At 51.0% G+C, this 27237-nt stretch overlaps 2 protein-coding genes across 6 annotated transcripts in view; one reads left to right on the top strand and one right to left on the bottom strand.

Moving 5' to 3' along the window:
- PDE4B (phosphodiesterase 4B) overlaps nt 1-27237 on the bottom strand; it is a 152740-nt gene that overhangs the window by 18290 nt on the left and 107213 nt on the right. For 3 of the 5 annotated variants that reach the window (XM_058842626.1, XM_058842627.1, XM_058842628.1), the window contains one exon: nt 11684-11796. In XM_058842626.1, coding sequence (XP_058698609.1) covers nt 11684-11796 — 113 coding nt within the window. Of the gene's footprint in view, nt 1-6662; nt 8286-8311; nt 8540-11683; nt 11797-27237 lie in introns of those variants that run through there. The other 2 variants (XM_058842629.1, XM_058842630.1) reach the window with 2 other exon arrangements.
- Nucleotides 884-6656, top strand: LOC131580898 (uncharacterized). Its single transcript, XM_058842631.1, has 3 exons — nt 884-2344; nt 3129-3169; nt 3229-6656. Exons 1-3 carry the CDS (start codon nt 1982-1984, stop codon nt 3845-3847), a joined length of 1023 nt encoding a protein of 340 aa, XP_058698614.1. The 5' UTR covers nt 884-1981; the 3' UTR covers nt 3848-6656.

The raw sequence follows: 27237 nt of genomic DNA, 5'->3' as shown, positions 1-27237 counted from the left end.
CATCCATCCATCATCCATCCATCCATCATCCATCCATCATCCATCCATCCATCATCCATCATCCATCCATCCATCATCCATCATCCATCCATCCATCATCCATCATCCATCCATCATCCATCATCCATCCATCATCCATCATCCATCATCCATCCATCATCCATCATCCATCCATCATCCATCATCCATCCATCCATCCATCCATCAATCATCCATCCATCATCCATCATCCATCCATCATCCATCATCCATCATCCATCCATCATCCATCATCCATCCATCATCCATCATCCATCCATCCATCCATCCATCAATCATCCATCCATCATCCATCCATCATCCATCCATCCATCCATCCATCCATCCATCCATCCATCCATCATCCATCATCCATCCATCCATCATCCATCCATCCATCCATCCATCCATCCATCCATCCATCCATCCATCCATCATCCATCCATCCATCCATCATCCATCATCCATCATCCATCATCCATCATCCATCCATCATCCATCCATCCATCCATCCATCCATCCATCCATCCATCATCCATCCATCATCCATCATCCATCCATCATCCATCCATCCATCCATCATCCATCATCCATCATCCATCATCCATCCATCATCCATCCATCCATCCATCCATCCATCCATCCATCCATCCATCATCCATCCATCCATCATCCATCCATCCATCCATCCATCCATCTATCATCCATCCATCCATCCATCCATCCATCCATCCATCATCCATCCATCCATCATCCATCCATCCATCCATCCATCTATCATCCATCCATCCATCCATCTATCATCCATCCATCCATCCATCCATCCATCCATCCATCATCCATCCATCCATCATCCATCCATCCATCCATCATCCATCCATCCATCCATCATCCATCCATCATCCATCCATCCATCCACTGGCAGCGGGCTCAGACAGAGAATGGGGAATTTTGTCTGGGGTGGGGATGGATGCCACACTCTGCTCCAAATTAAACAAAAAATGGGATTAATGCCACTCCACTGAAGGAATATTTGTTATGCCCAACCTTCTCCTGCCATCTCATTCCTGCGTTGCACTCCTGGAGTTTGGAATTGTGGAGCATTTCTTGGGAAGTCTGGAAGTCAAGAGTTAAAATTCCTGCGTTTGGAACAGCGGGAACGCCGCTTATCTGTGTTTTCCTGCTGTTACATCACTTACAGAAAGGACCGTGGCAAACAAATTTGTTTCATAATTCCCATCGATTTTCCTTCCTAGGTACTCCATGGAGAATGATGGGAAGTGCATTTAATGCTTAAATTTTAAAAAAACCCAAGAACCACGAGCCTGTTTCGCACTAAAGGGCACTAAAGGAGAAAGTTTTCAGCCGTATTTCAGTGCCTGGAGAAAAGTGAAATGGTTGCAGTCAACTATCAGTCATTAAAAAAAAATCAAATTTCTTTTGCAACACTTTCTAGTTCTTAATTTCCTAAAACAATATCGCGTTTAATGCGCCAGAAACTCTTTTTTTAATGAGATACAAAGTACTATTTGTTTTTTGGGTTTGGTTTTTTTTTTTTTTTGTTTGTTTGTTTTTTGTTTTCCCTTCAGCTGATTTTGGAAACCCAAAAGTAAACACAGCCTTATGAAATCTCCAATTTCACATCAAAGCAGCCTTGATTTATAGAGACGTTCAAAGGAAGACTTTAAAGGAGCAACATCATGACCAACTTGTTGGCCTGATGTTATTAGAATAATTTAGAAATCCACAATGTAAATGTTGATAAATAAATAGCAGGTTGCCATAAATCAGCATGTGGCTGCTCATGAAAGCGAGAACATCTATCTGATGTAGACAGAACAATATTCAGATTTTTCCTCCTCCCTGCACAGTGAAGTTTAGCATTTCTGAGAGCGGCAGAACCTCCCTTGGGTGGGACGGGATTTACGCAACGCTGGGGCTTTAAAAAAAAAAAAAAAAAGTGATGAATTGGAAGTTGGAGCTGAGTGTTTGCAGCACTGGGGCATTTCCAGCTCATTTCCAGCCAAATGAACTCGAAATATGCAAATCGCTCCCGATGGCGGAAAGGAGAAGCTCCCTGCAGGAGCCTGCCCGAGGGGTTGTGCTGCTCCACAGCGAGCCTGGCTCGCTCCATTCCCGGGAATTCCGGGTGTTACTCAGCGCCGAGGGAGGAAAATCCCCCTCGGCAGCCGCGGGGAAGGGCTCAGCTCGCGGGGAAAGCTTCCCTGAAAATCCGTGTGTGTCATTTGTGGGCAAGGTGTGCCCGGCCGGGATGGGGCTGGAGAAATCCTCGTGTGCCCTGCGGGGCCGGATCTGCTCCTGCCTGCTCCTGCAGCCCGGTCCTGGAGTGTCCAACACCAGCCCAGATCCCTGTCCTGGAGTGTCCAACACCAGCCCAGATCCCTGTCCTGGAGAGTCCAACACATCCCAGATCCCTGTCCTGGAGCGTCCAACACCAGCCCAGATCCCTGTCCTGGAGAGTCCAACACATCCCAGATCCCTGTCCTGGAGTGTCCAACACATCCCAGATCCCTGTCCTGGAGTGTCCAACACATCCCAGATCCCTGTCCTGGAGTGTCAAACACATCCCAGATCCCTGTCCTGGAGTGTCCAACACCATCCCAGATCCCTGTCCTGGAGTGTCAAACACATCCCAGATCCCTGTCCTGGAGTGTCCAACACCAGCCCAGATCCCTGTCCTGGAGTGTCCAACACCGTCCCAGATCCCTGTCCTGGAGTGTCCAACACCATCCCAGATCCCTGTCCTGGAGTGTCCAACACCATTCCAGATCCCTGTCCTGGAGAGTCCAACACATCCCAGATCCCTGTCCTGGAGTGTCCAACACATCCCAGATCCCTGTCCTGGAGAGTCCAACACATCCCAGATCCCTGTCCTGGAGTGTCCAACACCATTCCAGATCCCTGTCCTGGAGAGTCCAACACATCCCAGATCCCTGTCCTGGAGCGTCCAACACCAGCCCAGATCCCTGTCCTGGAGTGCCCAACACCATCCCAGATCCCTGTCCTGGAGTGTCCAACACCACTGCCCATGGATCCCAGTCCTGGAGTGTCCAACACATCCCAGATCCCTGTCCTGGAGTGTCAAACACATCCCAGATCCCTGTCCTGGAGTGTCCAACACCAGCCCAGATCCCAGTCCTGGAGTGTCCAACACCATTCCAGATCCCTGTCCTGGAGTGTCCAGCACCAGCCCAGATCCCAGTCCTGGAGTGTCCAGCACCACTGCCCATGGATCCAAATCCATGATCCAAATCCTGGAGAGTCTAACACCACCTCGGATCCCAGTTCTGGAGTGTCCAACACCGTCCCAGATCCCTGTCCTGGAGAGTCCAACACCATTCCAGATCCCTGTCCTGGAGTGTCCAACACCATCCCAGATCCCTGTCCTGGAGTGTCCAACACCATCCCAGATCCCTGTCCTGGAGAGTCCAACACCACTGGCCATGGATCCAAATCCTGGAGTGTCCAACACCACTGCCCATGGATCCAAATCCATGATCCAAATCCTGGAGAGTCTAACACCACCTTGGATCCCAGTCCTGGAGTGTCCAACACCAACCCAGACCCCAGTCCTGGAGAGTCCAACACCACTGCCCATGGATCCCAACCCTGGAACATCCAACACCACCTCTCCTGGATCCCAATCCATGATCCCAGTCCTGGAACATCCAACACCTCTCCTGGATCCCAATCCCAACACCACTGCCATGGATCCCAGTCTCAATATTCCACCCGCACTGCCCAAGCCCTTGGGCCGGGTTTCCATTGGTCTGGATTGATGTGGAACACCAGGATTGGCAGAGTTTAGGGTTTCAGAGAAGCCCACACAGATCTGGGTTGGAAGGGACCTGGAAAACCATCGTGTTCCGTCCCTTCCACACCCTCCAGCACCCCAGGCTGCTGCAAGCCCTGTCCAGCCTGGTCCTGGACAGTTATTTCTTGCTGTGTGATGGACAAAAGACAGATTGTTGGTCTCCTTGGGTGGAAAAACCCCAGCAGGGAGGTTTGGAGGAAGCTCAGGTTGGTTTCTGCTCCACCCAAAATGCTTTTCCAATATCCAGAAAAGATCTCTCCTACCCAATTCTTTTGGCAGCTACATTTGGAGTCTGCAGCTGATCTGGGTGGGTTTTATGTGGATTTCCTCTCTGTCCCCCTCTGGAAGGTGCATTTTATAACACAAATTGCACTGCTGGGAGGAAGAACCACACAAAAGGCCCATCCAGGCCTGGATAACTCCCCAGAGCAGCGTGGTGGTGTCTGCACCAATTTCTCATCCCAGCACTGCTTTTACTCTTCCCTCTGAGGAGAGGCGAGTAAACAAAAGCAGAAACAGGCCAGAACACTCGTTCTGCAATGCCATTTTTAGAATTTCACCAGCTGGAAGAATGCTGGATGTGTTGAGGGCAGAAGGAGACGGAGCAAGGGGAGCTGCTGAGAACCAGCAGCGCAAAATGCAAACCTGCAGCAGCTCGTTTGTTGACACCAAGCTGATTAAAGAGAGCCCTGACAACATCTGTGGCCCGGAGAGCAGAGAGCGCTGCAGGAGCTGCGGATCTCAGCCCCAAATCTTGTGTCAGTCACACCCTTGCAAACCACAGCCTCGGTGCCAGAGGAAGCTGAGCCACTGCGTCAGGAGAGCCCACAAACCAAAGAGCCTCTCTGCTCCTCCGGGGAGCTGGGATGTGCTGGGAATTTGGGGTGGGATAACCTGGATTATATCCTCAATCAGGAAAAAACACCCCTAAAATAACAACTAACTGAGCTTTTGTCATTTAACAAGAGAGCAGTGCAATTAAACATGGGATTTTGTTAATCGTCTGAAGCAGCAATTTGAATTTAATTTAAATTTGAATCAAGCTCTGCAGTCATCATTTAGGCAAATCCAGCTGGGGTTTTACCTGAGTAGGAGAACAGGCTCTGGAAAATTCAAATAACTTTGTGCCCTGAGAAGACTTTTCCAAAATGCCCATGTTGGAAAAAAAAATTAAAAAATAAAGATGATTCTGGCAGCTTTGAATGGACAGAAGTTTGTTTTGGGGTAAAGAGGGAATCCTGGGAAGAGGGCAGTGAAAATCAAGGGAAGAAGTTGGTGTAGCTCAGCATCCCCTCAAAAAATGTGGCAGCTGGTCCTGCCAAAATGAAAATGAGCTCAATGCAAGCATCAAACCCATACAGGAGGCACTAATTAATGGAGATAAAATGAAATGAAAACTCCTTCTCACGCAGAGATAGGCAAATGCTCCTCAGAATCCCTTTGCTGCCGTTGGCCCAGCTGTGCTAAACCAGCAGCAAGGTGAGGCACTTCTGGTTTGTTTGCTTTAATCCAGGCTTTAATCGGGGGAATCTCTCCCTCTCAGAGCTCTGAGGGTGAATCTCCATCCCAAACCATCTCCACGACTTGTCCTGCCTTTGATAACTCAGCATCTCTCAATTAATTTCCCTTAATGCAAATATTTGGATCAGCCCCGTGGAGCACAACTGGGGAATAAAAACGAGGAGTTTGGAGTCCATGAAATCACTCAAAACCAGGATGAGGATTAGGACTGACCTGAAATCCTTTTCAGCTCCTTCATCCCGAGTGATGTCACCAGGACCCTCCACTGCAGAGAGGTCCCTGCTCCCCACATTTAGTCACTCTCCAGTGCTGCCCTCAGCTCATGATTCATTTTGAACCTGCCTTTGAGCTATTATTTATTTAAGCCCCACCCTGACGTGTTATAACGTAAAAGTCTGAGAATGCAGAACTTTTAAAACCCCATCACTCCCCAGGAAAGCCAGAATTGGTGAAAGGGCACGCTGGAAGGTCCTGGGCACCGTTGTGGGCCCGAGGATGGGTGACAGCTCCCCAAAACGCTCCTGGGGAGGAGGATTTGAACCAAAATTCTACGGCCAAAGCCTTGATCTCTCTACCAGCAGTGGCCAAGGGATCCCCCTTGGATGGGCTTTTCCCACAACATCCCAGAAGATGGGAAAGCATCCAGCACTGAAAATCCCTTTGCTCCAGGAGGGTGTCCCAGATGGTGACACCATCTCCTGTCCCCACACATCCCACAGCCAATGCTGCCACTTTCCAATATTCCAATTAAGTAACCAGTATTTCCAATATTCCAATTAAAATATCCAATATTTCCGATATTCCAGTTAAAATATCCAATATTTCCGATATTCCAGTTAAAATACTGCAGCAGTTTAACCAAGATATCTGCACAGACAGCCCAGAGGACTCACAAGGACAAAACATTACATTATAAAATATCTCTGGCTCCAACATTCCACCCCGCTTTTAGGGCATGTTTGACAACCCCGGAATGATTTGCTCAGAGGGGAACGAGTACTGGAGGAGGAGCACACGGGCAAAAAGTCCATTTATGATGACAGGAGCTGACTGGGACCCAGCTCCCCAAATCCCGAGGGGTTTCCAGCCTGGCTCAGAGCCAGCACCCAGAGCTGTTCCCTCCCCATCCAGCGGCTTTCCCTGGAAGCTCCCGCTCACCCCTCCGAGCAAACCCCGCTCCCGCAGCGCCCCGTCCTTTAGCGCAAGGACATCCTCACCGCGGACACCACCAGATAACCCCCAGCTGCTGGAATATCCCGAAAACGAGCCAAAAAAACCCAGCTCCTACCTCCTGGAGCATGTCTCCGGCTCGGGGTCCTGCTCGGGCAGGGAATGGTTAAAGAGAGACGTCAAAGCGGAGCGGGGTGCGGGGGGTGCGGAGCGCGGCCGGCCCCGCCGGGGCGCTCCGAGCGCCGCTTCCCCAACGCAAATCCCCGGCAATAGCGGCGGAGCTCAGTGATTCATCCCGCCTCGGAAAAACAGGAGACGTGGAAGTGTCTTTGTTCCGCCGAGGCGAACAAACCTCTCTTTGTGCGGCGATTAAACAAAGGAAGTGGCAGCGCAAAGCCGGGGGAAGACTAAACAGCTCGGCACCGCTTAAGGGAAACATCACGTAGCGAGGGGATGGGGCTGGGGGCTGCGGGCACGGCACATCCACCGCTGGCACTCGGCCGCCACCTCCAGCGGTTTACATTCGTGGCCAGATGTTTGTTTAAGCACCCTTAAACCTTAAAGCTTAAACCTCCGCTTCTCGGACCCAAGCGCCCTTTGAAATCCAAGAAAACGCGAGGGGTTGTGTTTGTCTTGCGGCTCGCAGGGGAGAGAGGAGAGCGGAGAGGTTGTGCTGGAGTTATCCAGAGCTTGGGAATAACAGAAACATCTTTAAGAGCTGCAATCACAGTTTAAGGATTCGCAAGGAAGAGTCCTCCAAGTATCAGCTTGGGTAGGGACAAGAGAGTTTGTAAAGTCGTGAGAGGACACCACTCACACTCTATTTACACTTTGAGTACCCCAGAGATGACAAATTCTGCTCTCCGTGGACTGCAGGAATCTCTGAATTAGCCTAAAGGTAGAGTTGAAGGGGAGGCAGAGGTGCTGCTCAGCTCCCTGGAGTATCTCAGGTATCTCTGTTTGGGCTGCATCCCGCACTCTGCAGCTCTGAAGAACAATCCGTGCTCTCCATCCCTCCGTTTCATGATGGGATGGCCCCATAAAAACCTGGAGCTGGCCAGGCCAGCATTTCAGCTGGGAAAAACCTGCTCCTTCTCATGATCCAGGGGATGCACTGAGCAAATCCTGCCCCAGATCCCGAATTGGGGACTCAGCTGGTCCCATCTGCAGCAAAGTGAGGCTAAGGACAGCTGCCTAATGCCAAGACAGAAAATACCCCCTTTTTTATCATCACTGACTCACGATCCTTCCTGACACAGCAGTTGATGGAGCTGGAAGCTGGGCAGGGTGATAAACGCAGGAAAAATGGAGTATATATGTAACAATAATGTAAATTAGTGTGGTTTGCTCCCTCAGGCATTACCCGAGTGCCTGCAGAACTCCTTCCAGGTTATTTTGTTTCAGTGCAAAGCTGCAGGGCCCTATCACCTCCCAGCAAAAGAAGTTAGGAAATTCAGTGTTAGGAAAAACAAACTCCCTTCGTGGCAGCTGCAAACAGGTATTTTTGCAGGTTATTTTTTTTTCTCTTTCTCTCTAAATTAGAAAGATGAGACGTGCAGGGTTATTTGTGCACACAGCCTGGGCTGGTTTGCACTGGAAATGCATCAGGACTCGGTGCCAGCCCCAAGGGGAACGGAGCTCCCCCTCTCTGCCCGTGTCCGTGGGGTCTGTGCGGGGTCCCCGGTGTGAGCACAGCCCCTCCAGCCGAGCCGCTCCTTCCCGAGCTCCTCCTGCGCTTAACCCCCGCCTTAACGAGCAAATACGCACATGTTTTAATCGCTGCCTTCCGAACCCCATCAGCTCAAATCCCGGCTGCCGTCCCGCATGGCTCTTCCCCCTCCGCTGCCTCCTTTTATTTTTTTGGGGGATTTTTATGGATTTTTTTTTTTTTTTTTGTAGCCGCAGAATCCCCCCAGCGCTCACGGATGCCGAGAGCGCTCCCTCTCCACCTCTCTCCGCGCTGTTGTTGCAACTCTGGATTTTCTAAACTACGTCTGTCAGGAAGGAGACAGGAAATTCGAGTCACACTTGCAACAGCTGTGCCATGCCTACTATCAGGCTCAACTGACGTAGTTTGGCTTGGGTGGCGCGGGGCCAGGAACTGGCGAGAGCGGAGGTCAGGAAGATAGGTCAGTGTTTATTCTGCTGCTGCTCTTGGGAGCATGCCGAGCCCATTTGCTTTCTTCCTATCTAGACTGTTTCTCTTTCCGTTTTTTTTTTTGGTGTTTTTTTTTTTTTCTTTAATAACGCGCAGCCCGAGCATCCTGTTTTCAAAACATCTGCCGGCTTTGCTATTTACCGGTGAGAAATGGAGATGGTTCGGAGCTGGGACGGGATGCTCGGAGCGGGGAAGGGAGGCTGCAGAAAGATGCAGGAGGGAGCCAGCACTGCCAGGAGGCTCCGTCTGCCATCAAAACCCCCTCGAAAAAAATAAGCCACGAATCCCCCCAACCATCAGGCATCGAAACGAAACTTTCCAACCCAAAACATGGCAATATTTACAGCTCCAGAGCAAAGGCGAGCGAGGTGTGAGGCCATTTTATGCTTCTCTTTCACAGCTGAAAACTGTGAAACTGGAAGTTGACCAAAAAAAGTGCAGACATTTCACAAACGGGTTATGAAAGAACAAAGTTTCAGGAAGCTTTTGCTCCAGCCAGCTGCCAGCCATCTGCACCCCGAGTAATCGCAACTTTAAAGTGCTACAAAAGCAATTTAGTTTCACCTTCACGAGGCCAGATTTGTCACTCAGCTAAAAAAAAACCATTTTAAAAAAAAGTAACCTCAAATTGAAGGGCGTCCTGTTCACAGTGGAGGTGCAGCCTGAGCCCTTCTCAACTTTCATCCAGAGTTCCCTCAACACAAATTCAAACGAAAAAAATAATATTTCTTTCTTGAAAACTCGGTCTATAAAACTTTTACTGCTTCCTTTGCCCCTGCACATCATGGTAATCACTACCAGAAGAGGAAGCTGAAACAACACGGGATTTCTTTGCTCAACTTTTTCCCATAAATTCAGTTTCTGATTCAGCATTTCTGATTGTAGTAATTTCCAATTAGGCAAAAAAAAAAAAAAAAAAAAGAAAACAAAACAACAAACCATAAAAACAACAACATCGGCGGGCAAAACTGGGTTTAAAACAATGGAACTGGACAAGGACGTGGATGCGACGGGAATTTGTGACAGTTCCAGGGGGCACAGCGGGGCTGGAAGCTCTGTCTGGGAGCCCTGGAAGGGGCAGGTGCGGGCTGGGAGCTGCCAGGCTTGTTCTGAGTGCCCGAGCTGTGCCCGGAGCTGTGCCCGAGCTGTGCTGGGTCTGTGCCCGGAGCTGTGCCCGGAGCTGTGCCCGGAGCTGTACCCGGAGCTGTGCCCGGAGCTGTGCCCGGAGCTGTGCTGGGTCTGTGCCCGGAGCTGTACCCGGAGCTGTGCCCGGAGCTGTTCCCTGAGCTGTGCCCGGGGCTGTGCCCGGAGCTGTGCTGGGTCTGTGCCCGGAGCTGTGCCGGAGCTGTGCTGGGTCTGTGCCCGGAGCTGTGCTGGGTCTGTGTCCAGAGCTGTGCCCGGAGCTGTGCCCGGAGCTGTTCCCTGAGCTGTGCCCGGAGCTGTGCCCGGAGCTGTGCTGGGTCTGTGCCCGGGGCTGTGCCCGGAGCTGTGCCCGGAGCTGTTCCCTGAGCTGTGCCCGGAGCTGTGCCCGGAGCTGTGCCCGGGGCTGTGCCCGGGGCTGTACCGGGGCTGTGCCCGGAGCTGTGCCCGCAGCTGTGCCCGAGCTGTGCTGGGTCTGTGCCCGGAGCTGTGCCCGGAGCTGTACCCGGAGCTGTTCCCGGAGCTGTGCCCGGAGCTGTTACCGGAGCTGTGCCCGGAGCTGTGCCCGGAGCTGTGCCCGGAGCTGTGCCCGGGGCTGTTACCGGAGCTGTGCCCGGAGCTGTGCCCGTAGCTGTTCCCGGAGCTGTACCGGAGCTGTGCCCGTAGCTGTTCCCGGAGCTGTACCGGGGCTGTGCCCGTAGCTGTGCCCGGAGCTGTTACCGGAGCTGTCCCCGGAGCTGTGCCCGGGGCTGTACCGGGGCTGTGCCCAGAGCTGTGCCCGGACGGGGAGAGCCGAGAGGGACGGGCGGGCTCCGGGAGATGCTGGACGGGAGCACCAACTCCCAAAAGTTGCACACAGGCGCTCACAACTCGCGTTTCGCTCTCTGCTGCCTGTCAGGATACTCTTGGCACTCTGCTCTCCTCCTGCTTCCCTCACTTTCAACACCACGGACTTTTCCTGCTTTACTTCAGCGCTTTATTCTGTGCAGAGAAACTCACAGCTCCCCTCTGGCTCCCACGGAAAGCTCCGCAGAGCAGCGGCCCCCGGAGCTGATTCCCTGTCACCATCCCTGCCTGCCCACCCTCACCGTGTGCTGCCAAGCGGTGCCAGCCCAGCGCATTAAAAACCAAATTAAAACGTCACGGAAAGCCAAAACAGCCGTAAAATACCGGACCCACAATGTTTACAGTTCGCCGTTATTATTATTAAGCAATGAAGTTAATTGACTTCTGGCGTGATGATTTGCTAAATGCGGGCGTTTGCACAGTGTTCCTGCTCATATCGGCTCCAAGGGACCGGCGCTAATTGAAATGTCTTTAATTTTCGGAAATGAGCCTGCCGCAGCGATCGGACTCTCCCCGATGTCCCGGATCGCGCTCCCCAGACTATCCCGGATGGTGTTCCCTGCTCCATCCCGGAGCTCTCCCTGCTCCATCCCGGAGCTCTCCCTGCTCCATCCCGGAGCTCTCTCCCTGCTCCATCCCGGAGTTCTCACCCTGCTCCATCCCGGAGCTCTCCCTGCTCCATCCCGGATCGCTCTCTCCACGCCACCGTCCGCGGGTCTCCGGCGGTAAACGCGCTCCCTTCACCACATCTGACTCGGATCTGCCGTCCCGGACGGACGCGAGGAAGGCTCGGGATCAGGCTGGGAGCTCCGCGCCTCCCGTCCCGCATCCCCGTCCCGCATCCCCGCTCCTCATCCCCGCTCCTCATCCCCGCTCCTCATCCCCGTCCCGCATTCCCGTCCAGCATTCCCGTCCCGAATCCCCGTCCCGCATCCCCGCTCCGCATCCCCGCTCCTCATCCCCGCTCCGCATCCCGGCGCCGCACGTGTGCTCACCTTGTTGGATGCCATCTCGCTGACGGAGCGGTAGGTTTGGATGGTCTCCAGCTGATCCAGGCACCAGTCGAGCTCCTCCAGCGTCTCCATGGCCAGCTTCTGGTAGGGTTCCTCTGCGAAGAGGCACACGGACATGTAGTCGGGCTGGCGCTGCCTGTCCATGGCGGGGCCGCCCGAGCCGCCGCCAGCGCTGCCGGAGGTGCCGCTCCGCTCCCTCATCACGCGGCCGCCGCTGCGCTGCCCCGGCCGCCGCCAGCGAGTCCCCGCCCGCCGCCGGCCCCGGCCCGGCCCGGCCCGGCCCCCGTCGCTCGGGGGGAACCGAGAGCCCCACGGGCAGGGCAGGGCCGGGCAGGGCTGGGCTCGGGGAGCGTCATCGCGGCCACCCCGCCCCGGCTGCTGCGGGATCGGCCTCCCCCGCCGCTCTCGGGATGCTGCTCCTGCGCCAGCCCCGCTCCCCAAAGCAGCCAGAGCCTGCTCCCCGACAGCCGTGAACCCCAACAGCCGTGAACCCCAACAGCCCTGGACTCAAACAGCCCTGAACCGAAACAGCCCTGAACCCCAACAGCCCTGAACCCAAACAGCCCTGGACTCAAACAGCCCTGAACCGAAACAGCCTGAAAACAAATACCCCTGCTCCTCAACATCCCTGAACCCCAACAGCCCTGAACCCAAACATCCCTGCTCCCCTCCAACCCTGCTCCCCAACCCTACTAGCTTCTGCTCCCCAACACTTCTGCTCCCCACATCCATCAGCTCTGCTCCCCAACCCTCCAGCCCTGCTCCTTAACCCCAGCAACTCCCACTCGCCACCAGCTCTGCTCCCCAGCCCTGCCTGGTCCCATTCCCCATCCCTGCATCCCTGCTCCCCGTTCCTGATTCTGCTCTCCATCCCTGCATCCCTGCTCCCCATTCCTGATCCTGCTCCCCATTCCTGATTCTGCTCTCCATCCCTGCATCCCTGCTCCCCATTCCTGACCCTGCTCCCCATTCCTGATTCTGCTCTCCATCCCTGCATCCCTGCTCCCCATTCCTGACCCTGTTCCCCACTCCTGGCCCTGTTCCCCAATCCTGGCTCTGCTCCCCACTCCTGACCTTGCTCCCCACTCCTGGCCCCACTCCCTGTCACCCCTGGCCCCGCTCCCTGTCACTCCTGGCCCCACTCCGTGTCACTCCTGGCTCCCCAGCTCTGTCCCCATCAGCCCCACACCCCAGTGCTCCCCAGCAGGCCCTGCACCCCAAACCCACCGTCCCTGCTCCCACCGTGCTCAGCCCCCTGACCCTGCCAGCAGGACACCCGACCAGCTCTGGTGTAAAAGTTAAGGTTTCCACAAGAGGATCCAGTGAATCATAAAATCTCCCCGTGAATGTAAGTGCTCCTCATAATCCCGGTAACACATGCTCATCCCATAAATCTGTCACAGCTAATGGATTCAGCGTTTCTACGGGCAGGTACCAGTGACAGCACAGGCCAGGATTGCTCAGACACACTCGGGAGCTGAGCTGGAGCTCCAGGTGTGTCCCCCTGTCCTCCCCACCTTGTGTGCCTCATGGTGTCCCTTACAGTGTCCCAGTGTCCCCAGGGGAAGGAGCTGCACTCGGTGCTGCTGTCCCTCCTCTCTGTCATTGATGGGAGCTCAGCTGGAGCTCCAGATGTGTCTGCCTGTCCGCCCCACCTCATGTCCTTCATGTCCCTCATGTCCCTCATGTCCCTTGTGTCCCCTCGTGTCCTTCGTATCCCTCATGTCCCTGGTGTCCCTCGTATCCCTCATGTCCCTCGTGTCCCTCATGTCCCTCGTGTCCTTTGTGTCCCTCGTGTCCTTCTTGTCCCTCGTGTCCTTTGTATCCCTCATGTCCCTGGTGTCCCTCATGTCCCTCATGTCCCTCGTGTCCTTCATGTCCCTCGTGTCCCTCATGTTCCTCATGTCCCTCGTGTCCCTCGTGGTGTCCCTCGTGTCCCTCGTGGTGTCCCAGTGTCCCCAGGGGAAGGAGCTGCACCCGGTGCTGCTGTCCCTCCTCCCTGTCACTCGCCACATCAATAAAGCAGCACCTTCCACTCAATAATTGAGAATTATCAGCAAATAAAGAACAAACAGCAAATAAACGCTGCCAAAGGGAATTCAGAGACAAACCTGGCACAGATATTTTGGAAAGACTTGGCAAACCCAAATCTTTGTGGCATTGGGAATTAATGGGGTTTTTCTTTCTGTGCTGACAGAGCTCCAAACATTGAAAGTTCTCTCATTGCTGCATAACCAAAAAAGCTGCAAAACCAACAGCCAAAATCACACAAAGCTCAGTGTATTTTCCTTTCTACCTGTGAGTATTCCCTCTCAACTATTTTATCATGTAAATGGGAAAATAAAAGAATAAATAAATAAATAAAATAATAAATTAATAAACAAATAAAGAATATAAATAAATAAATAAGTAGACTAAGTAGAATAAGTAGAATAAATAAATAAATAAATAAATAAATAAATAAATAAATAAATAATTAAAAAAAATAAAAAATAAAACCCAAAAGGGCTCAAACAACTTGTTGAAAAAAATGTTGGGATTGATAAAACCAGCACAGGTAAAATAAATTTAGGGATAGATAAAATAAATGAAAAATAAAAAATAAAAAATAAAATAAAATAAAATAAAAAAAAAATTAAAATAAAATAAAATAAAATAAAATAAAATAAAATAAAATAAAATAAAATAAAATAAAATAAAATAAAATAAAATAAAATAAAATAAAATAAAATAAAATAAAATAAAACAAAATAAAATCCCACTTCAGCCAAACTAAAACCCGTGTGTTTAAATCAAATCCTGTGTTCCTGTCCTGTGTTCTCCTGCTCTGAGACTCCTCAGGAAGCGCAGCCAGGGCATGTGTGCATTCCTGGAGGAGGAGAAGGAACAGGTTCACAGAGACTCTGACACCAGACCCTAATTTTAGCCTTTTGGGGGATTTCCAGCCTTGCCCAGGTCTGCAGGACCCGCTGCCACTGTCACTTCACTTGCAACCCTCACCTCGGAAAGAGCCAGCAGGGAATGCAGGGCCAAGAACAGAAATCTGCTCTTGGTATTGAACCACTCACATTCCCCAGAGCTGACAGTCAGGATATTCCTTTACTCTCCAATCTGAGTTTTATGTGATTAAAACTTAATAAATAAATTATTTATATTTATATATTTATATATATTTATATATATTTATATATATTTATATATTTATATATGTATATTTATATATTTATATATTTATATTTATATTTATATTTATATTTATGTTTATGTTTGTATTTATATATTTTTATTTTTATATTTATCTTTATATTTATATATTTATATTTATATTTATATATTTATATATTTATATATATTTATATATTTATATATTTTTATATATTTATATATTTATATTTTTATATTTTACATTTTTATATTTTTATTTATTTTTATTTTTATATTTTTATATTTTTATTTTTATATTTTTATATTTTTATTTTTATATTTATATTTTTATATATATTTACAGATATATAGGAAACTTAACAAATAAAATAATAAAATTTTATGTAATAAAACTTAAAAATAATTACGAGTTTTATGTAATAATAAAAAAAAGCTATTACATATTAAGGATATCGAGGTGAATTAGGAAACTTGAGGGCTTTGAGGGTTTGGCTGTAAGCATTTTATATTTATTTTTGGGTTTCAGAAGATGAGCTAAATAAAGAGGGAATATTTTACACATTCCCAATGTTCTCAGCAATTTTTAGCAGGGTGCATCAGGACTCTCCTTCCCTCGCTTTCTGCCTCCGCGCTTGGCTCCCGGGAGTTTTCCTGGAGGAATCCTGGGAGCAGCGGGGATCCCTGCGCGATTCCCTGGTGTAAAACACGAGCGCTGTCACCGGCCTCAGCCTCTGCACCAAAACCTCTGAGATCCCAACGCATCCACCATTCCAACTGGGATATTTCCAAAGTGATCACTGAAGATACCTCCAGGCATTCCAATGGCAAGGACACAACAAAGCAATAGAGCAAACAGGAGCATTTGAAGGGGAAAACGGTGATTCTGCTGCTGGCCCAGTGCAGAAGTGGATTTTAAGAAGCACCTTTCACATTTTCTCTCAGAATTTGCTTTTTTCCTGCCCTCAGCTCCCTCTGGCCTTGGCACCCAGCGAGGTGCAGCACCTGCCTCCCCGTGCAGCTCATCTCGATACTTTTGGCTTTTGACTCATCCCAATCTCATTTTTTGTATCATTTTCTCTGAAGAGCAGCCTGGTGAAGCTCTGGGTTTCACCTGATGGGTGTGAGGCTCCTCGTGCTCACCGGGCACTCATTTCTGAACCTGCTGCTGAGCTCTGCTCCCTCTGCTCGGGCAGGAGGAGCATCACGGGGACAAGGGATGGAGGGACAGGGCACAGGGAATGGCTTCCATTAGAGAATGGAATTAGATGGGATATCGGGAAGGAATTGTTCCCTGTGAGAGTGGGAAGGCCCTGGAATGGCTTTCCCAGAGCAGCTGTGGCTGCCCTTGGATCCTTGGGAATGTCCCAGGCCAGGCTGGATGGGGTTGGAGCAGCCTGGGACAGTGGAAGTTCCACTGGATGGAGTGGAGCTGGATGGGCTTTAAGGTCCCTTCCAACCCAAACCATTCCCTGGTATCCACAAATGTTAAATATGAAGAAAGCCAGAAAATATTTGTTATTTTAAGATCATTCCCACGCCGTGGCTCCCTCTGCTCGGGCTCCACATTCCCGCTCATTTCACGGAATGGCACAGAACAGTCCCTGTCCTTGCCCACAGCAGGAAGAGAGACCAACTCAACCCTTCTTAGAAACCCAGAGCTGTCCCTAAAGCCACCAAGTGACGCACTTTGAACCCATCACCCCGGAAACCCCAACTCTTATCGAAGCACTGGCTGTGTGCAACTGCACAAACTCTCTGTGATCAACTTGGGGTTATTTACAAATAAATTGTGAAAGCAGAGGCTACAGTCCCACTCCTAAAGCTAAATTTGCTTTTAAACCAGCATGTGAAATTAAAATACACTCTCCAAGTCCCCCGTGAAATATTTTAAGATCCACAGCTACCCCAAAATAACAGCCAGATATAGATTCCATTAGGAGTTGCTCTTCCACCAATCTAAAAACTTTGTGTGGGAATGATCTTAAAATAACAAATATTTTCTGGCTTTCTTCATATTTAATATTCGTGGATACCAGGGAATGGTTTGGGTTGGAAGGGACCTTAAAGCCCATCCAGTTCCACCCACGGGCAGGGTGGAACTCCCACTGTCCCAGGCTGCTCCAAGCCCATCCAGCCTGGCCTGGGACATTCCCAAGGATCCAAGGGCAGCCACAGCTTCTCTGGGAAAGCCATTCCAGGGCCTTCCCACTCTCACAGGGAACAATTCCTTCCCAATATCCCATCTAATTCATTCTCTAATGGAAGCCATTCCCTGTGTCCTGTCCCTCCATCCTTTGTCCCAAGTCCCTCTCCAGCTCTCTCAGAGCTCTTTAAGCCTTGGAAGAGGCTCCCAAGAGGCTTCTCCTGTCCAGGCTGGTGACCCCCAGCTCTCCCAGCCCGGCTCCAGAGCAGAGGACAGGGATGAAGTGCCCTGGAATTCTCTCCCTGGGTGCTATCTGCTGTTGCTACAGCAACTCCCACAAACAGTAAACACAAGTTTAGATGCCCCATGAGTTGTTCTTTCCCTGAACCCAACGTGAGCGCCCCACTGACATCAGCAGAGCAACTCCCCCTGCCAGGAACGCTCCTAAACCCCATCCACAGTGGCTGACTTCCATCACCTTCCTGCTACAGCCCAGGCACATGGGCACTTATGGAAACACTCCTGCAATTTTGGGCTCTGAGCTCCTGGAACACTTCAGGATGTGTCTTCAACCATCTCACATTTCAGTTTATATTTGGGGGTTGCATAAGCCCAACCCGTAAATTACAGCGGTGCTTTGCTCGTGTTTGCTGGGGTGAAATCATTGCTGACACAGAACTGGGAAGTGAGGGACAAGAGAAGTTTCAGTTTTTCAGTCCCAGCCCGTGTTTGGTGCTGGTGGCACTCCAGCAGGAGCTGAGGGGACATTTCCTCACAAGACCTGAGCTGCTGCCAGTCCCTCCAAGGCCTGGCCTCGTGTTGCTCCTCTGGCACTTGGAATGCTCCAAATGTCCTGAAATGCAGCTCCTTTCCAGTGCCAGCATTTTGCAACAACTGCATTTTTGGTAGGTTCTGCCATCTGTTCCTTTTGCAGCCCTGTAAGGTGATGGAACACACGGAATCTCTCACTGCAGAGGTGACTTCACAGCCCCTTTTTGGAGGCTTTTTCCCACTTACTGACATTCCGTGCTCTCTTTTTCTCACACAATTGTTTGGGTTGGAAAATCCCTCTCAGACCATCCAGTCCAACCATTCCCAGCTATGCCAAGGCCACCACTGACCATGTCCCCACGTGCCACATCCACAGGGATTTTAAATCCCTCCAGAGATGGTGACTCCTGGGCAGCTGTGCCAGGGCTGGACAACTCTTTCCAGGAAAGAATTTTCCCAAATATCCAATCTAAACCTCCCCTGGCCCAGTCTGAGGCCGTTCCCTCTCCTCCTGTCCCTGTTCCTGGGAGCAGATCCCAAATCCCCCCGGCTGTCCCCTCCTGCCAGGGACTTGTGCAGAGCCAGAAATTCCCCCTGAGCCTCCTTTGCTCCAGGCTGAGCTTTCCCAGCTCCCTCAGGGATTCTCCAGCCCCTTCCCAGCTCCCTCAGGGATTCTCCAGACCCTTCCCAGCTCCCTCAGGGATTCTCCAGCCCCTTCCCAACTCCCTCAGGGATTCTCCAGCCCCTTCCCAGCTCCCTCAGGGATTCTCCAGCCCCTTCCCGGCTCCCTCAGCCCCTCCTGGGGCTCCAAACCCTTCCCAGCTCCGTTCCCTGCCCTGGACATGCTCCAGCCCCTCCATGTCCTTCATGCCATGAGGGTCCCAAAAGTGACCCCAGGATTTGGGGTGTGGCCTCAGCAGTGCTGGGTACAGAGGGAAAAGCGAGAGCTGCTCATCAATACAGACTTGAGGCCTTTTCTCACTCTTGAATACTTGGAAAGTGAAAGCTTTTGGGGAACTTCCTCTTTTCTGGGAGCAGTTCAGTGTAAGGAGAAGCACACGCTTTTGGGAGGCCCCAGAAGTGTCACAGATGGGGAGGGGGTTAATGGGACAAACTCCCACCCTTGGCTTCCCCCAAATCCCATCGGTGCCATCCTTCTCCCAGCGGAGCTCCGGCCCCTCGGTGCCTGCAGGGATCTGAGCACGAGGCCAACGTTATCTGCAGCTGCAGAGTTCCTCTCTGAACCCACAAAGTGTCCCCATCGTGTCCCCAAGTGCCACAGCAAGGCAGGAGGGTGGGCAGAGGCCCCAGCCTGCAGGAGGGATTGGTGGCTTTGCCCTCCACTGACGCAGGAGATGAACCCAGTTAGGAAACGTTTTGAAATGAGATCCAAATGCCGAAATTTCAAGTGGAGTGTATTTTCTCTCTCCTGATTCCCTCATGGTTCTCTCTTGTCACCCCAGTCCTGATAAATAAAAACATTAGGGTTTCTGGAGGGAAGTGCAAAGGCCATAAAGCCACAAGAGTTTTAAGACCAAAACACCACATCCCAACCAGGTGAATTAAAAAACGTGGGGAGCAGCTGAAGTTCCCTTTCCAGCTGCCAAAAACCTCAGCTTTCCACAATGTAGGAGGAATATTCCCAGTGGGATTGAGTTGTGAACAGATTGTCCAGTCTGGTGGACAAGAAATGTTGAGGACAAATATTTGCCAACGTCTTTTCGAACTCAGCTCTCCTTAACTGTTAAAAATCAAATTGTGGGCTCACTGTACTGGTAAAAGTCTTCACTTCTGCAAGGAAAAAGAAGAATTCCTTCTATTGGATCACAACTTCCCTTGTGAACCTTGGGCATGTGAAGCTTAAGACTTAAAAAAACAACAACAACAGAAAAAACCCCTGATGGACTCTGCCAAAAATTCCAAGAGGAATTTTCATCTCCCATGGAAGGTTAAAAGCAGCTTCCAGCAGTTTTCCCAACTTTACTCAGTCTATCCATCCTATTCCACATGTTTACAGTGCCATAAGACATCTTCCAAGTTATTTACTCTTCGTTGCATCCTGGCTGCAATAAATTGGGACTATTTATAAAGTTCTTCAGTGTTTGGGGCCGTCCTTCCCAGCCCGAGCTCCAGCTGCCTTTGAAGCAACAACAGCTGAGACTTGAGGTCACCAAAGTCATTTTCCAGTGATTTAATAAAATATTATCACTCTATCTAAACCTTGCCTCAACAATTTTGACTCAGGATAAAATCTGTTCCTCTAAAAGGAAAATTAATAAGAGCAGTTGCTCCATTTTGCCTTGGAGAGGTTTTGATGCTGGATTTGTTCCCAAATCCAGTGTATACAACGTGGCACTGAAATGTTCTCCCAATGCTGGACAAGCTGAAAAAACTCAGCAAAACCTAAAGCAGACAAACACTCCTGAACCCCCAAAGATTAAAATCCGAGTGTTGCAGGGGAAAATGGTTCCTTCCCTCCAGGAGTGACAGGGAATTGGGTAAGGAGGGGGCAGATTTGGGAACATGAGCCTCACCACAGCTCTTGGGTGAGATGAGGATTTTGGAGCTCTCCTGTAGGTATGGGAAGGTGGAAATGTTTATCCTGGTGCATGAAAACTCTGCTTTAGGAAAAGTCTGACAGCACAGACCCAGACTCCCAACTGGAAAATACATTAAGGATGCAATTAAAAAATGTCCCTAATTCCCAGGTGGAGCCATAGGACACAAGCCCAGAGTTTGCATTCATGAGAGGACCTTAAACCAGCCCACTTTCAATTATTCTCTATTTATTACAGATTGTCCCAATTGTTGTCATTATTGCAGATAACACAAAAGATTCGGAAGAGCAGGCAGATGCTGGAGTAGATCAGATGGATGGCAGATGATTATTTGGGAGCTGATAGAGCTCATTAATGTCACTGGAGGCCTCATTTGCATTCCTCACTCCTTGGCTGCTCATGACTAAGAGCTGGTGTGGGGGGAAGGTGGGAGAGTCCATCCCAACTGATCCAGCAGCTGATCCCACCTGGGCTCAGCTGGGAACTGTGGGGTCTTAAATCCTGGGGCAGGAAAAGGGAGGAGAGAGAAGAGCGAGAAGAGAAAGGGAAGGAGAAAGAAGAAAAAAGAAAGAGAAAGAAAGATGACAAAGGAGGAGATGAAGAAGAGATGGGGGAAGGGGAAGGAGGAGAAGGAGAAGGAGAAGGAGAAGGAGAAGGAGAAGGAGAAGGAGAAGGAGAAGGAGAAGGAGAAGGAGAAGGAGAAGGAGAAGGAGAAGGAGAAGGAGAAGGAGAAGGAGAAGGAGAAGGAGAAGGAGAAGGAGAAGGAGAAGGAGAAGGAGAAGGAGAAGGAGAAGGAGAAGGAGAAGGAGAAGGAGAAGGAGAAGGAGAAGGAGAAGGAGAAGGAGAAGGAGAAGGAGGGTGCTCAGAATGATTTACCAAGTCACCCACATGGTCATGGCTCAGATAAAAGTCCCACAGACCCAGAATGACCAAAGGCCCTCCCATTCCCCAAACAAAAATGGCTCTTTTACCTCCCCAACACGAGGTTCATTAGCAGGAAGATCACCCCACATTAATTACTAACCAGTGCCAGAAAATGGCTATATCACCTCCACAACACGAAGTTCATTAGCAGGAATATTACCCCACGTTAATTACTCCCAGTGCCTAGCATCACTCTAAAACCCCGGAGCACGTTGAGTAAAACAGGTTTATCAACAAAGGACGTGTCAGAACTTGATGGAAAAGGGCCTTGTGCAGGCTGGGAGCCTTTCACCCTTTGCCTTCCCTAATGGAGCTGTGGTTGCTCACGGATCGTGTGGACATGTTTACATATTTATCCCTCACAATGCTGAGGGAATAACTGACACCGAGTGATTTATTTGTTTAATGTATCCTGTTAGTGCATTCTGAGAGCTATTTCCTTGAATTAAAGCATTGTTCTACCAGATCCAGAAAATATTCCTGTGGAAATCCTCCTGTTAGACAGATTTGGAAATTCACATGGAAAACAATCAAAGGCACAGAGCACAACCCCTGGGATTCACTTCAAATCTGCAACGAAACGTCCAAACCTCACAGCACCAAAAAAATCCTGCAATCGCAGCTTTCCTTTCTAGATCCCCCACGCGCCTTCCAGTATCCAGGGAATCTACAGAACAGATTCCCAGCCTTTTTTTCTTTTTCCTGAGCACAAAAGCCTCAGGAGCACCTGAGAGGAAGGTGGGATTGAAGAGTTACATCCAGCAGCACCAGCCCCACGCGCTGCCCGATCCCAACGTGTTTATGGACACGCCGGATCCACCAGACCGCGGGGCTGGAACGAGGAGCCGGCAAAAACCATGGGAACCACGGAGCCTTCAGCTTCAATTCCCCTCCTCCCCACCGTGTGCAAGGCAGCCTAATAATATCTTTTGTGCAGATGTGCTAAGAACGGCGCAGAGCCCCAGCGCCCGCGGAACAGGTGGAGCCACGAGGCTCTTGAGCAACTCTCCCAACAAATGGACGAGCCTGGCCCTTCTCCCCTGGTCGTATTTTTGGGACTCCAGTCCGACCAGTCACTCGAGCTGTCCCCTCTCAGGTTTCTCACACCTGCGGGGGAGGTGGCAGGAGAGGAAGGGCTCTTTGTTGGCTGCGAGTGGGGCCAGCCGGAGCCGGGAATGCTGCAGCCAGAGCGGGCACGGGCGCTGCATGCAAACGAGCGCAGGGTTGTCTCCCGGTTATTCTTTCAACAAAAAAGTTCTTTGGAAATGTAGATTTTTCTCTGGTAGCACACGAGCTGTGGGCAGGAAGGGCTGGGAAGTGAAACCCCGGCGATGGGATGGACTGGCGGAGCCGCGGGCAGGGGGGCACTGCCGAGGTGGCACTGGAGGAGATCCAGCTGTGGGGGAACGCGGATGAAATCCTAATGGGGGCTCCAAAGCAGCAGGAACAATGGGGCCTGTATTCAGGCCGGGTTCCGAGATGAGAGGGGAAGATAGAGACAAAAAAATGAAGTGAAAGCTTTCTACTGCTAATTGCGAAAAATGCCAGGAAATGAGCGAGCTGGAGCTGCCAGGAATAATGTGGGAGACTGAAATTGGGGATGAGAGTGTTCGACATCAGCTACAGCCTCCGGCAAAATACAGCCAAGGTTTTGGGGGGCATTTGTGTTTTCTTTTCTCTTTTCCAGACAAAAGCGAGCAGGAAAAAATGAACTTTTTTTGCTGGATTGCTGAGGAGCCTGGCATTCTAAGTTCCCTAATTAAAGACAGGTCCTTTCTGGGACACACCATTCCAGCTGCTGGGAAAACTCAGCCCCAAGAAAAACGGCTCCAGAGCAGCTAAAGACGTCATGGCAGTGATTAAACAGCACTCGCCAAGAACATCCAGGACACATCCAGGTTCAGACTGGAAGATTCTGGGAAGCAGGAGGAGATGTCTCACCAAGAGAAGGCACAGGGAATGAAAAGGAGAAGGAAAAACCTCCCGGAAGCACGGAGTGCCACAAAAATGGTTGCAAGAAGGAAGAAGGCCCGGCTTCTGTCAGCACAGGGAACGAGAAGGAGGAAAAGCCTCCCGTCTGCAGAGAATGCCACAAAACCAAAGGGCTGCAGCATCCCAAGAAGGAAGAAGGCCCAGCTGGGAAGCAGAGGCTCCCAGCGAGGGGAGGAATTCCTGCAGAGTGACTCGGCTGGGCCAGAAGAGCAGCAGAGCCCGCTCAGTGCCATAGTAGCACCGATGTTTCTGAGTCAACAGCGAGCCCTGAGCCTGAGCCCCGGGCCAGCTGCGGGGTAATCCGAGCAGGAATCTCAGCCTGCAGAAATGTCACTGCCCTGGGAGGCCCAGCTGGGCTATCTTTAGCCAGCCCAAAGTTAATCACCTAAGCTCCCCGCACAGCAGTGGAAAGTGGCTGGGAGCTCCAAGGGTGATCCTGGTCTATTCTCAGCACCCTGGGATGGGCTGAATCACCCTCTGGAGCTGCTGCCACTCTCTGCTCGCTGCAGGAGGCTCCCCTCTGCCCCAGCCACAGGAAGGGACCCCCAGAGCTCACCTGCCCTGGCCTCCCAGCCCCAGCAGGACCAGCCTGATGCTGCAGGGCGCTGTTGGACACCCCACAGCCCCACTGTCATCAGCCACCAACTGGACACGCAGCCTGGTGTCCAGTCCCTGTCAGCAGCTGCCATGTGGGAATGCTGCGGGAAATGGGGCCAAGGTGCTCCCTGCACACCCCACTCCGCATCCACCATTCCCAGTTTTCTTTCTTGTCTTTCACGTGTTTGGAAACAGACTCCAGAGGACACCCTCAGTGACCTCTCAGTGATGAGAAGAGTCTGACCAGTCCATACTTCCCCAAATCTGCTCCACCCTTCTCAAAGATGCACCTTTTTCCTGTGGTCACCTTCCTAAGCAGCACAATTTTCATGAGCGACTCACATCGACCTCACAGCTTTTCCAGCCTGACCCTCACCCAATGATGTGGACTTGGACACCTCCACCTCCTCTAGGTTGTCCCCAGCCTGCTGCTCCCTCCTTGTCCTCCATCCCTTATCTTCCCAAGCAGATGGGGGATGAAGACTGAGACAAAAACCACTGACTATTTTGATCTTTCCTGTACTGTTATCATTAGGTTGTTTCACCCATGGATCAACACTTTTTTCTGTATTTTCCTTCACTACTCCACACCCCCACTGGAGCCCCCTCACCGCTCCCAGCTCCATCAGCCTCTGCTCAGCCCAACACCCCCCCCATGCCCAAAGTTTTCCATGTCTCCCTTGCTCCCAGTCTTTCTCACTCTTTGCCTGCTCTTTCCTTGCATTTTGCCTCTCTGAGAAGCTCCCTGCTTCCACTGGAATTCCTGATCTTCCTGCACAACAGGATGGTTTGCTCCCGAGCTTTTCTTCAAAAAGCAGCCATCACTTAAGCCTGGTCTGTAATTTTTAGGTGGCTGAAGTGGGATGAAATGAATCTTGTGACAACAACAGAGTCTTGAGAGCAGGCAGGAGTGGAAGGCCCAGGCAGCAAACAGAGGAGTTCTTGCAGAGCCAGCCCCGGTTTGATCCCCGTTCCTGTGACCCACCCCAGGGTGAGCAGAGGACATCAGCCATGGGGGCCCATGTTTGGGAGCAGAAATGAAGCTTTTCCAGGGGGCCCATCCCAAGAGGTCAGCCTGAGGAAGCCGGTTAGGGCAGAACTGGACAAACCTGCAGAGTCCTGACTGTACCCACCAGCACTGGTTGGGGTGGTGGATCAGCACCCAGGTCATGAGAATCAGGTCACCGAGGCCACCGGCACGGGCTGGCAGCTCAGTGACAGCCCACTGACTGCAGGAGGATCCAGAGCTGCCCAGCAATTAGTGCACAGAGCGGTGATTGCCTTCCTTATCTCAGTTTAGCCAGGCCTGCTGGGAATGGCGCTTCCCATTGGAGCCAGTCCTTCAGTGGCATCACCCCTGGGGTGGGCAGCAGGGCACCCAGAGTGCCAACAGCATCAGCCCTTCCAGGAGAGGATGAGGATGGTGCTCCTGGGAGAGGAGGATGGCATGGAAGAGGCAACCAGGAGCCAGGAAAAGCTCTGGGATAAGCCCAGCAGCTGGATCCAAAAACAGAAGCTGTGAACTGATGGAGGAGCTGCTGTAGTTTTTCAGGAAGACCTTGGGATATCCCCCACAGACACCTCAAAAGGAGACTGAAAAAGGCAGAGACGGGGCTTCTCAAGTACAGTCTTTCCAAGATCCCAAATATTGCTGGGAATGAAGGACCTGAGCTTCAGTGGGCACTGCAGAAGACGTTTCACCAGGAATCTTCATTCCCACACAACAAACAACACTAACATCTCCAACAGAGCATTGGGAACACTTGGAAAGGAGCAGCTAATAAAAAGTCTTGCTCCTGAATTAAACTCAAAAAGCACTTTTATATCCATTTCGTGTGTTTTAATGTGTCCAATTGCACATCAGCTGTGTAAAGCTCAGCTTTGAAGATGCTGCAGGAAGAGATGAAAGCTCAGGATTCCCAAAGCCAAGCTCTGCTGCACCTTTCGCATGACAATGAGGTGCAAAACGAGGCGTGAACACCAAGAACACCTAAAGGTGCCTGACAGAAGTTGATGAAGCTTCCCAGAGAGGTAATTTGTGATGTGGAGATAAGCCTAAAGGTTTAATCTGAAATGCTAACGAGGAAGGAAAACTGGAGATGTTCTGAGGAAGGATTTTGACTGGAGATAGCATCTCCTGTAGGGTGGGATGGTTTTGCCACAAGGCAATCCCGTTTCCCAGTGTCCTTCCCCCTGCAGGGAACAATGCAGCCGAGCTGCCACAAATCAGAGGGGTAAGTGACAGCGCTTTTATGGTGCCAAATGGAAGTAACAAAATGCAGGAAGCATCCTGTCAGATGTCACTTAGCAGCGCTATCACCGGGGAATCTGGGAAGGGGATTTGCCTGCATAGTAGGAATTCCTCGGTCCACCGAGAGGGAGAAGCAGAAATGGCAAGAGGGGCGGAATCTAATCTTGGCCTGTGGAATGAACAGGAAAGATTCCTCAGTTCCAACTTTATCTCGGGGTTTGGCACATTATCCCTTTACTGGCCACCTTGCCCTGGAGGATTCTTGCCTTAATCACAGGACAGGAGGAAAACTGGGAAGCCAGAGAGGAATTCTCCTACTCGGGGTCTAACAAGGAGTGCAGAAGATGGGCAGTGCCCACGAGCGAGGGAGCTGCAAGGAGAACACTGGGAATGATTTTGTAGGGAATTTAACACACTTTGAACACATTGCTGAAGACAGAATTTCCAAGGTCACGATGGATTTTAAAATTAAGTGAAGCCCCATCACAGCTTTGCTCCCCAGAGTCCTCAAGGAGCTGAGAGCTGCAGGATGGGATGGAGATGCCCACTGGCTTGGGTGGGAAGGAAACCTCCAGCCCAGCCCTAGAGCTGAGCCTGAGGATTTCAAATCCCAATCCCAACTTCCTGCAAATCACAGTGTGCCCACATTGTGTTTTTGTTTCTCGAACTAAACGAGGCCAGGCTGGGTCACGGCGAGAACATTTTACTGTGTGAGCAGAAGTGTTTTCTTCCCGAGCACACGTGAGCACAGGAGTGTGAGAAGGGCCTGGAAAACTCAGGATATGGTGATGCAACCACCTCAGTACCCACCTAGGATTTACCTGGGCACTGCATTATCTCATTTGCTGCATGTGGGAGAGCGCTGGGGAGCTCACACGTGCGGGGAAACCAACTTGGATCCTGGAAGCAACATCCTTGTTCTAACGAGGTGCTCCACCTAAACTAATTAGCCCTGCTTTTCAACAGCTTTAATTAGGTGGGGCACCATCCTGGGCTGCTGTGGCTGGATGGCTTCCGGTTCTGGAGCTGGCTCAGCCACAGCCCGGCTGAGGATTCCTCCGGGAGCTGGCAGTGCTGGAGAGGGGCTCTGCTTGTGCCAGCCCCCAGCCGGGCCCAGGGGCTCCCAAACTCCTCC

Source organism: Poecile atricapillus, chromosome 7 (assembly GCF_030490865.1).
Source record: "Poecile atricapillus isolate bPoeAtr1 chromosome 7, bPoeAtr1.hap1, whole genome shotgun sequence".
NCBI classification, from domain to species: domain Eukaryota; kingdom Metazoa; phylum Chordata; class Aves; order Passeriformes; family Paridae; genus Poecile; species Poecile atricapillus.
Note: the sequence above shows the minus strand (reverse complement) of the source record. Positions and strands in the feature narration are given on the sequence as shown.

Bases quoted from the DNA above. Each gene is read 5' to 3' on its own strand.
- LOC131580898 (XM_058842631.1), top strand. From the start codon at position 1,982: ATGAATTGGAAGTTGGAGCTGAGTGTTTGCAGCACTGGGGCATTTCCA. The intron at 2,345-3,128 runs CTCCTGCAGCCC...AGTGTCAAACAC, and splicing joins GCCGGATCTGCTCCTGCCTG to ATCCCAGATCCCTGTCCTGG. The intron at 3,170-3,228 runs TCCCAGTCCTGG...TGTCCAGCACCA, and splicing joins GTGTCCAACACCAGCCCAGA to GCCCAGATCCCAGTCCTGGA.